Source organism: Akebia trifoliata, chromosome 9, assembly GCF_017979445.1.
Source record: "Akebia trifoliata isolate Shusen 1 chromosome 9, ASM1797944v1, whole genome shotgun sequence".
Classification (NCBI taxonomy): domain Eukaryota; kingdom Viridiplantae; phylum Streptophyta; class Magnoliopsida; order Ranunculales; family Lardizabalaceae; genus Akebia; species Akebia trifoliata.
In genome coordinates, this window is record NC_141383.1 from 4,609,293 (window position 1) to 4,620,797 (window position 11,505).

General features: G+C 34.1%; 1 protein-coding gene across 19 annotated transcripts; it reads right to left on the minus strand.

Moving 5' to 3' along the window:
• Positions 1-2,386: 2,386 nt before the first annotated feature.
• LOC147394161 (3-hydroxyisobutyryl-CoA hydrolase-like protein 3, mitochondrial) lies at positions 2,387-10,239 on the minus strand. Of its 19 annotated transcripts, none has more exons than XR_015181568.1 (12): positions 9,784-10,234; positions 7,297-7,713; positions 7,026-7,095; positions 6,453-6,514; positions 6,260-6,332; positions 5,623-5,763; positions 4,960-5,178; positions 4,724-4,862; positions 4,350-4,439; positions 4,049-4,129; positions 3,369-3,496; positions 2,671-3,253 (listed from the first exon to the last, which is right to left on the minus strand). XR_015181568.1 is itself a non-coding variant. In XM_086454331.1 (12 exons), the coding sequence occupies exons 10-12, from the start codon at positions 4,125-4,127 to the stop codon at positions 3,176-3,178; spliced, it is 285 nt and encodes a 94-aa protein (XP_086310457.1). In that variant the 5' UTR covers positions 4,128-4,129; positions 4,350-4,439; positions 4,724-4,862; positions 4,960-5,178; positions 5,623-5,763; positions 6,260-6,332; positions 6,453-6,514; positions 7,026-7,095; positions 7,297-7,713; positions 9,784-10,239; the 3' UTR covers positions 2,671-3,175. The 19 variants fall into 19 exon arrangements, 2 of the variants coding, with proteins under 2 accessions (XP_086310455.1, XP_086310457.1); XM_086454331.1 differs by having other exon boundaries at positions 9,784-10,239; XM_086454329.1 differs by adding an exon at positions 2,387-2,664 and having other exon boundaries at positions 3,152-3,253; positions 4,049-4,862; positions 9,784-10,238.
• Between the last annotated feature and the right edge of the window lie 1,266 nt (positions 10,240-11,505).

Here is an 11,505-nt window from a genome sequence, read left to right on the forward strand (position 1 = left end):
ACGAACTCTCTCATTCTCTCTCGATCTCTCTCTCGCTCTCGCCTGAAACACTCCCTCTCTCGCTCTCGTTCTCGCTCTCTTCCCAAGTGTTATTAAACAGAAATGAACCCTCTTTATCACTCTTTCATTCTCTCTCGCTCTCGATCCCTTTTTCCCATTTCTCTTCGAACTTAATCGCAGCCGAACCCTCTGTCCCACTCTCTCATTCTCTCTCGCTCTCTCACTCACTGAAACCCTCTCTCTCTTTCTCTCGTTGCAACTCCCCCTCCCTCTCTCTTCGTAGCTTGAAGTAACTGGGAAGAGGTGCAAGATCATGTTTGGGGGTTGTAAAATCAGATCTTATAGGGTCATTGATAAGGCATTCTGGATTTGTTGAGACTCAAGACAAGGCTTTTGATTTGGAGAACATGGAAAATGATGATTTGTTTTGTAAGATGAGTCAAGTTAATTTCTTCATCACATTCTTCTTCTCTGTGGCTCTAGCAAACGTAATGATCTTGATGGCTTCGTGTTTTTATTTTTTATTTTTTATGATCGTTAGTTGGCTTCTTGTGCCGTTGGGTCCGAGATGTACTCGACATAAAATGTCGGTGAGTGAGAATAGGCTTTTTGTTCAGCTCTTTTTGATACTTCAATAGTAGACCTGTTGTTAATAATTTGAAATCTCCGTGGGTTGATGATTAGTTGAAAAACTTGATGACTTTCTTTCTAAATCCTATCCTCTTCTTGGTGTTTGAATGTTGAAAATATAAAAATTTTGGATGTGAAGGTAAAAGTGTCATCATAGTCCCAAATTGGGAAATTTCTACGAAATTTTTGAAAAAATTCAGAGAATTGTGACTATGCTTTCAATGATTTGGAAATGGGTTTATTTTTTGAGTGATGCATGATTTGGTGTTTGAATTGATTTAGTTTATACTTTATAGCCTTTGATCTCAATGTTCTGTATGCTTGCTCTTAAACCTGACACATATAGGCACAGAACAATCTTCACACACCAAATGAAGATAGCTATCGACATCACAAAACTATGTTGTGTTAAGTTTTTACAATTTATGTCTTCATGGTGTGTACATGAGTTTTTCATAGCTATGACATGACATGAACATGCATAGGGAAGCTTGAAACCTTGTGTTTTTAAAGGGCTATTGTAAGTTGGATCTTCCTTTGATGCTTGAGTGCTTTGTATGTTGCTAATCTGTCTTTTGTTGTTTTTTCTTTTAATAAAATGTTTATCTATTCAGAAAAAAATATATACTGCATGTGTACTTGGACTGGTTGTGTTTTCTTTTTTTCTTTTCCCTCTTGTTTTATTTTACTTTAGGAATCAGTTTTAGCTTTGCATCAGCGTCGTCAAAGGCACTGGGCTCTCTTAATGTCAATATTAAGCAAAGGGGTCGCTTGATGATGTAAGTAACGAGGATGAAGATGTGGATCTAGAGTTGGGTAGGGCACTCTTTGAAGCTTCATGCCTGGCTTCGCAGTCCAAGAAACAAAATAGTCATCAACAACTTGAGTCCGATGTGAAGGGCTCAGCGTTCAAAATGGATATCATACCTTATTGTAAATCTTCTTACATGAAAGGACAAAGTTGTGTTCAGATTCCATAGAAAATGTTTCTTTATGAATGTTTCACCAGAATATACTTTTTTCATAAGAAGGATGATTTCTAGCCATTTCTTTTCTTGTATATTGGTGCGTGATTTCTAATGTAACCAAGGCAGGACCATCTTTTCTATGAATCTGGATATTTGGTCTGTTTGTTAAGGATCCCATTTGATTCATCTGTGCTTTTGGTTTTTGTATTTTGATTGCAGTGGTATCTTGCTTTGATATCTATAGTCAGGAGGGGATATCAGTGTTGTTTGTTCCAATTACTCCTTACTTTCTATCAAGGAGAGCCAGAGTGATCTTCATGGTCCAACCGGGGAAGAAATATGGGAAGAAGAAGGTTATGAGTATGATAGAGCTTTATATGTTGACAGGACATACCTGAAGTTCAAGAACACTATGTGAAAAAAGCCCATATTTGATGGTCTTAACCCGTCAAATTTTGAGAAATTTGACAGACCCTCCTGTCAAATATGCCCGTCAAATATTTTCTTGTAGAATTTTTTTTTTTTTGACGGCCATGGACTATCCAATTTTTAGAGAATTAACTTAAAAAAAAACAAAAAAAATTCCATAGAGTATGACCGTCGAATTTGGAGGTTTAACAAACAATAGCACAGTCCTCTAATTCACCAATCACAATGAACGAAATAATAAAAAAAAAAAAAATCAGAAAAATAAAAAAACAAAAGAAAAATAATAAAACAAGCTTCAAATTAAGCTAAACAACTCAAAATTCATATTATAAATTGAAATTTCATTATTAAACAAACTCTAATACAAGCAATTGGGCACTAACAAATGAAATTGAGTCACATAGTTGCTTGGAAATAAAACACAATCAAAAGCAAATGGTCGTGATGCCTTTCATACCTAGACCCCAACTAGCAACATGAAAAGACTCAAATACCCCTTGTCTTCAATTAGAATCTGCCAAGAACACACCCATTAACCAAACTTCTCCCATCGCGGCAACAAAAAACACAATCTGCATTAGTACTCAACTCACGGCCAACCCAATAATAAACCTCAATAATTTCCACGCTAGAACACCTACAAATGAACAAGATTTAAATGGCACAAATTTCCAACCACATTCAATGCAATATCAACACCTATAGTGACTAATGCATCTTGATCTTTGCATAAAACAAAAAAACCAATAAAAGAATAAGAATCAGTGCTGCATTTTTTCTTAAAAACCAATGAGATAAAGTATCTCTCGTTTCTAATTCTAACACTACTAAATTCTGTTAAGAAGTATATCAATGTGGTCAAACCTCCTTAATCCAATCTATGGTCTCTACTTATAGGCCTTTAGAAGGGTACAAAACAGCTACCAATAGAAATACATGAGCAGGTCAAGGAAATCCCCTTTCTAAGAGCATTTCAAAATAAGGAAAAAAGGACAGCCCTTAACCTGTAATCCCATCAGGTCTGAGGATGAACAGCTTCCAGTGTGGTAGAGGCAGCAATATTACTTGCATAAAAGAGTCACCTATGATACCATCAATAATTTGTATGGGATCGAAAATAAAACCTGGTCCTTGTCCATCAATACTGCTCAGACCCCTTCCGCAAAATCATTTCGAAGTGAAGACCTTAGAGCAATTCGATATTCAGATTTCATTACACTACTTAACTGGATACAGTCAATTAAAGGAAGAAGATAATAGTCAGATTATTAAAATATATGAGACTTGAAAGCAGACAACAATCCAACTATGATAAAGCCAAAACAGTAACTAGAAACTCACTTTAGATAAATCACTGCCATTCTCCCCACATGCAGATGCAACTCTAGAGAAATGCTTTTCTGTTAAGCATAACGAAAAAGGAGTGCCATTTTCAAGACCTATACGTGCAACATTAGCCCATTCGGCCACTGCAAAAAAGAAATACAATCAAGAAGAAAGACAGAATAACGTACATCATGCATCCATTTCTTCCTAGAAGTGTTGCCTAATATTTTCTCCTGAAAAACCAACCCAGAATTCATAAACACAAAAGCTCGGGGGTTTATAAATACCATGTTAATTCTCTTTCCTTTCTATTAAATTAATAGCTAATAGCCAATCACTTATTATACTAATACCTACAACTATCCTTTAAATTTATACCTGCTTTTATACTTAATATTTCTATTTCTAACTTTTCCCGTGTATTAGAGTTTGTAGGCATCAATTCCATTAGCTTTTGTCGCTTTCGACTTTGGCTCCTGTGAACAAGCTAAGTTAATTTTCCTTCTTTTCAAGTATCCCCTAACTATAAACTCTTACCTATTAAAGCCCCAGATTCCAAGTAACAAAATGAATCCTACATTTCTAGACTAACTTCTTTGCTTGAACCCATCTGGTTTGACGCAAGAACCCTTGCCTACTGGCCTAAAATACTTACCAAGCCTAAATATGGATCCAAACTGTTGGAATTATCATACCTGTAGACCGATGGCACATAAGAGTCCCAAGACCAATGTATAGTGCATCAGCAGGAGATGGGATTCTGTTTCCTGTCATTCCTAAAAATCTTTCAATTAGTCGGAAAACCCACTCAAGTCTCCAAAGCAAGAGTGACGTCCAATTGAAAAAATAATTCGATGTCAGTGTTTGATAAATAGCAAACACTTTCATTGACAGCTACCGTTTTAACATCCACGTGGAGAGATCTAAGTGGTTAGCAACCCTTGTTTTCAGACCAATGCATAGTAGAAACCAATGAAAGAACGAAAGGAAAAAAACCTGTGAAGTAGAAGCAGAGTCTGCAATTTTAGGGTCAGCCCAGCACACGATTGGAGCACTATTATTTAGCTTGAATTTAGCGTTTGACATCTTTTGCCTCGAATATTCAGCACATGCATGGTTATAATACTCGATGAAAGCAAAGCCACGGTTATGTAGTGTGTGATTTCAAATTAATGACTTCAGTTAATATTTTAAAATCAAAGGAATCTAAAGGTAAATTCACTACAAAACTTTTTACACAGATACATAAATTTATTTGGATACCTAAATATTTTAAAATCATAACAGAATTCCAATTAAGTAATTTTTTAAAAACTTTTAATCCTCCTGCATAAATAATGGTAGGTAAGGTGGAATTATATTTGCCATACCGATTCCTTTGCATAGTACACACACAACGATCTTCCTTCCTTTATCATCTCTTCTTCAAGTTCTTTGAAGATATCTAATAATGCTAGATAACACACAGACATGTATTCTGGTAGCTTATCTGCGGCCGCAAGATCCCACCTAAAGATTTTAAATGGTTAGTTAAATTTCTGAGCCCGAATAGAGATTTCTGGTTTTCATTTAATAAAAAAATAATTATCAGTACTTATTTACAAACCTTTGAATTGCATCTGAAAATAATTGAAGTTCTTCAAAGGTACCGTACAAGTTGTAAACATCATCGATCACAGTTGTAATTGAGATCATTTTGGTCATATGTACTCTAACCATGGAGTATTGGGGCTCAAAATAAATCCCCAATATCTAAAAATAACCCTCCACCAATCTATCTCTTGCAAAAGGTACCTTCGATTTAAAGTCGACATCATTCCACCACCTATGAAGCAAATATCAATGAACCCCAAACATTACACACAGAAAATTAGCTGTTTTACCCAAATATATAAAAGTTTTTAGGTATTGGATATGATTTTAAAATACTTATATATAATTTAGACTATTCTACAAAAACATGCACTGAAAATCGAAAAATTCTCAATACAATAGACTATTCATATTTTTTCCAAAGACGGGAACATTACCATTTTCATAATTAAAACATTTTGGCTAAAAGAGGGAAAGAAATTTACTGTTTTATAAAGCGGAATTTTGTTTTTAACCATCTACATGAAATAAAAACCGAAAAACATATTTATTGTTTTATAAAATTGAAAAAAAAAAATCACACTTAAACCAAAATATTTTAGCTCTGAAAATGGTAATTTACTGTTTTTGGAACTAAGATGAATAGTCTATTGTCTAATTAATGGAATTTAATTACCTTGAGACATCCTTCAGCTCTCTCTGATGCAAAGATTGTAATAGATTGAAATCCCAGGTGAAATTGGCAATTGCATATTAGCATCCCAGGTGTGTAGACACAAGGTGTGCAATTGACAGTGCACATGAGGGATGCAATTGCCTGGCCATGAATTGGCTTAGTAGTTTTTATTACCAGAAACTGTGCAACAAAAGTTCTCGCATATCACGGAATTATATGGCTTAGTGGATGAAATTAGCAGAACTCATCACAACTACTACTCCAAATAATCAGAAATGCAAGTGTATCATTAAGGCCATATAGTGGAAATCTGGAAGCTTAGTGAGTGACTGGAGTGAGTGTTAAGGGAGAAAGAGAGATGTGGATACATGGAGTTGTTGGAATGACTAGAGAGACGAGCACCCTTCATGGTGTGGTTTTGATGTGAGTACTTTGAATGGATCCTGTGATGCTAAGGATACAGTAATACAACTAAAGGTTTTCAGAACTTCTTTAAGAGTCAAGCATTTTAGGAAGGCCAAATACTTAAAATATATGTTAAAAAGATTTGCAGAATAATATAAACATCAACGTGCATCACATGTATAATATCATAGAAACCAAACAAAAATAGAGTTTAATGATCAGTTGAACATACAAGAATAATGAAATCATTTGTCTTCATATTTTCACTGTCAATGTCCCTATCCAAGCTGTCTCCACGATTTGCACTGCAGTATAATATTTAAGACTTAGTAAAACATAGAGTTGTGCAGATCCCATGACGAGATAAGCATATAATTTTAAATAATTCCCAGAAATATTTCTATAAAGATGTAAATAAATGAGACCTTCCTATTACAAATCGTACAATGATGCCCTTCTCATCTTCTAGTTTTTTTCAAAGCTGCACCTGCATAGATTGTGCTTTAGGCTTAGCACTTCCAAAGAAAATAACTTAGGAGAGAGTTACTCAAATATTTCTACAAGCTAAATACATTTGGAAAAGCATTTGACAACACTAAAGATAACATCCATATTTATTTAAAACTAAAGTATGTCAATCTGGAAGAATGCGACACAACACAAAAGGTAAAGCAAGTAAACAAATTCCAGGCATTGAGATCTCCTTAACACCAAGAAATGATAACTCATCAAGAGATAATTACTGTTGTTTTTCCATACTTGATGTTCATGGAATGCTTGATTTGAATTGAATCTTCAAATGCGGCTTCCAATACTAGAAACCAGGGTTACTTTTTTAGTCAGAATATGGACTCCGTGTTCCTTCATGTATCACATGACTTAAATACTCGACACAACAACAAGCATGCACAAACAAAAAAGAACATGACAATCAACAATTCCATAAATAACTGAATTTCAACCTAAAAATAAATAAAAAAATTGAAATAAAAAGTTACCTAACCAGTAATCCTATCAAGCTCTTTGATTGATAGTATTGTTTCTCCCCTACCCACATATTCATAGAATCTGCTGGAAAAATTAATGGCCATAACATCAAAAAATTATCATCAAAACCCACATTAAAATTCATCATGAATCACCAAATCCTATATACACATTAAGCAATATCCTAATAATCCAATCAAGGTTTCCCGGTTTTAAAACACTGATTACTTTATAAGAATATGATGACTCAAAGGAGTTTGAAGGAAAATGCTCCCAACATACCCTACAGTGAATGTGGCTTCCCAACTTAATGATCTGAAGTCTGAACTATTCAATTGGTTGGCCACTCCTCTAAAAGCTCTGAATTTTTTGCCCCACAGAAACAAAAGACCAACAATATCAATAATGACATAAAAAGCTGTTTCTCCTTGCCCTCAAAGATTCTCCCATTTCTTTCCCTCTACAAACCCCAACAAATAGCTAAGGGACCATTTTTCTGGTTGTGAAGCCAACCAAGTTTTAGCTCTAGACGGGCATTTAAGATCATCTGTCAGACATGAATTGGAATTTGGTGCCACAGGAAGTGCAGGGTGTGGAGTAGATAACAAACCTGAGAAAAATAAATGCATCCCCTGCATTAAGCTTTTTGGAGCTAACAAGACACTCCAACACGAAGTTCCCCATTTTCAATTACTCACTCTAAATCATCCACAATCAAAGATCAAAGCTACAATCTATTAACACCAAAACAAAAATAGTTTTAAGGGAGTCTAAAATGTATATAGAGGAAACTATATGTATAATAAAAGAATAATAAACATAGATGTTTTGCCAAACAAAAAAAAAAAGAAATTTATGGTGGGAATCAAAATACTGGTACAAAGCACAATGACATCTCCTCAATGAGGCTAAAAATCATTATCTAGAACCTATGCTGGATAGTTATGCTACAGCCATGTAATAAATAACTTGAACGCCAATTATCCAAGGAATCGCAAGGATGACTTAGATTTTCTTTCTCTTTTATTCATTTTCTTTTCTTGATATGCAAAACATAAACCATATGTTAAGAGTTATACCCTTCTAAATATAGAGTTTTTATATGAATAAATGTTAGATCACATAAAGGCCTACATATTCTGTTATATAACTTTATTACCATTAAAAGGAAATAATAGTTATCATGTTATTGGCACCCCAAACATCCCAACTCTTAAATGTTTCTTTTATCTGTTCAACTTTTAAATGTTGATGTGATCAAATTTTATTGCTTGACCCTTTTTTTTAAAGTAAGATTTTATAATCGAGAATCTGCTATTATTAATCAATAATTACAGATCCAACTCTTTTCGTTGGTTATGCAATTGCAAGTTGTCATCTGATCTTTTAATCCTAGACTTCAAACATTGCTAAGATTGGCTCAAATTATAATCTCAACATTACCAACCATTACAACATCAAACAAATAATTTTAGTAGTTGTGGTGGCTTCAAATGTTAGTGGGAGCATCATTTTCCCCCCAAACCTTCACTCTACAATCATTGCACTTGATTAAGAATGCAATGCCATAGTAGATTTTATAATATAGCTTTTATGTCATAGTAGCTTACTAAGTTAGTTAGGCTATGTTTAACTCTTTAATATTGTAATATGAATTGAGTCTAATCTACGTGTGAAACGCACTCCAACACTTCTTTAAAAAAATAATAAAAATGTAACAATTGATCTACCCATAAAATTGACTTTGTTTGAAGTTCAGTGGGTATGATATCCTCTGTTTGAGAACATGAGGTGGAATTTCTAATATCAATAAAAATCTAGTTATGAGTCACTAATTTTTAATTACTTTTTTTAGGAAGTTCAGTTGGCCCTACTAATTATCTCTGCCCAAATTACTAAAAGAGGAGCACAAATCCTGAGAGAGAGAGAGACAGAGAGATGTTCTTGGGCATCTAAACAGATGACAGTCAATAAAAAAATTAGAATAAACCATACCTATTTCGAATTCGATGAAGACAATGTTGAACATAATCAATCTTGGTTCTACTTATTCTAAAACCCACACATCGTCATAATTCTAATTTTGTGCTTACTTCCTTCATAATTTCACTAACTAACATACTCCAAGGTACTGCGAATTTAGATTGAAGAAAAATAATCCAAAAAACACTAAAGTGGATACTTCTCATGCTTAAACGTTGGCAAGAAAAGAAAAATATATAAACAACATTGATAATAAGAGCTCAAATTTCAATTATCACAAGTGACAAGGCAACCACTATGTCCATCCCACTTAAACCGTATTAGAAACAAAGAAGATCTATCATTCAACAAAGCTTTGAAGGAAAATAGGAAAACATAATTATTTCTTGCATTTCTAAGCATTTAAAATTCTTAATTCTACACATTGTAACAAAGACACAAATTTATAAGAATTTTACAAATTATAAATCAAAATATAGATCTTAAATTTTCTTCCATAGCTGCTCCATAGAACAATATTAACCGAGCCTCCTTGATGCCTCCTCAAACAAATCTCTAAAATCAAAACCTTCAGATCGAATGTAACCGAAGGAGAACTACCATTTTTCAACCATAACTCAATCATAACCACTATTTACCTAAGATTTGGTGCTTTAATGGCGAGTTTCAACAAAAAGAGAAGATTGAATGGAGGATTCTAGGGTTTCTTCTATTCTTTTTTATTCAGAGATCGAAGAAGAAGATTTTTTGGTAGAATTGAGGTATGAGAGAGAGATAAAAACTCACTGATTTCTATGCAAGATCCTTTAACTCACGATCCATCGATTTCTTTGCAAAACAACCGAATCAGACTAATGAAGCTTTGAGTTCGTTCTTCGGGGACAGAGAGAGAGAGAGAGATTTAGAAGGAAATACCTCATCTTCACTCCATCATTTTCAGCGTTAAGAGATCGAGATGTCGATTGGATATAGAGAGAGAGAGATAGATGTGGTCGAGGGAACCAAACAGAGATCAGAAGAACCTCTCCCAAACCAGAGAGATAGAGACAGAGATGGAAAAACGCAGAGAGAATAAGAGAGAGGGAACAAAACACAGATGAGAGAGGGAGGAAAATTTTTCTCTAAAATTCGTGGGCCTGTGGCCGTCAAATTTGAGTTTCCAAAATTCGTCGGGCCAAGCCCAACAAATTTTTACTTCAATTTACACGGTTTTCACGTAGTGGAATGGGTTGATCATAAATTTCTTTTGATTGAAAACTTTTGTGGATTTTAAGGTTTTTTGGTGGCAACCTTTTGAGAATTCCAGCCATTTCATAGCTGGTGCAGAGCTGATTGAGACCACTCCCTAGTTGTGTTATTTCTTGTCAGTGTGGGACTTCCACCTCATACAACTAGTTAACATTTTAAGTAATTTCCACATCTGTTTCAAACTAAAGACTAGAGCTGTGAATTTTCTTATTAATGATTAATCGTCAATGCCATTTTACTGTTTTACATAATGGCAGCTAATAGTTTTGTTTGGATCATTCATTTGATTTTTTCATCATCACAATTTTCAATCTCGATGAATAATTAATTAATCTCAAGATGGCTAAATTTTTGCATAAACACTAGTATTAGTCATATGAGATTTTCGTTTCGATTGTATAACCAATTAACCAAACAAGATTTTGGATTTTAAAAATTAACTCCTAGTTTTGACTATCTATCTATCGATAATCAAAATTACAAATTCTAACCATCTCACTTATATATAGAATTGAATAGAGTAGAAAGCCCTTCACCAATAGTGCTACAACTATATTACAGTCCAACAACACAGCATAGCACAACATTTGTTGTATCATATATATCAAATCGAAACAGACACCCTTCCGGACAACAACGAATGATGATATATTTGCTTTATCTTGTGGACTTCTCTTTTTTTATAATTTCTTCTACCCAAACACATTTTGGTGCTCGAGCTCTACATCAATGAGTATCACAAATCTGTGATGGTGAACCATGTACCACTGCCCATTATGGAGCTAGTAGACATTGGTTACATTGAATGGTCCAGTCTCCATGTCAACATAGGTTTTCATGGTCACCCAAGCTATGTCCATCATCTTTTGGCATCCAAAAACATGATTGATGAACTTACTTGGTTTGTCTATAAATAAACAGAGCATTTACTTCAATAAATAAATATATATACATACATTTATATCCATAAAAAAATATACCTAAAAGATTTGTACCATAAATTAATATTTATACACTATGTCCATCCTTCCTCACAAAACACGATTTTCATATACAGTAATAGTGTTCATCATATATTTACATAAGCAAAGTAGGCAGCATTGAAGCTTGATCTCGTCACCACACACAGACACTACTTCCCTGAACCCATACATCTTACAAGATCTAACAAATGGAAAACAGACCCATATTTGTTCATAACCTCATGCATACTAAAAACGTCCACTGTATCCATTCCATGCATCCATGCGGATGATGCAC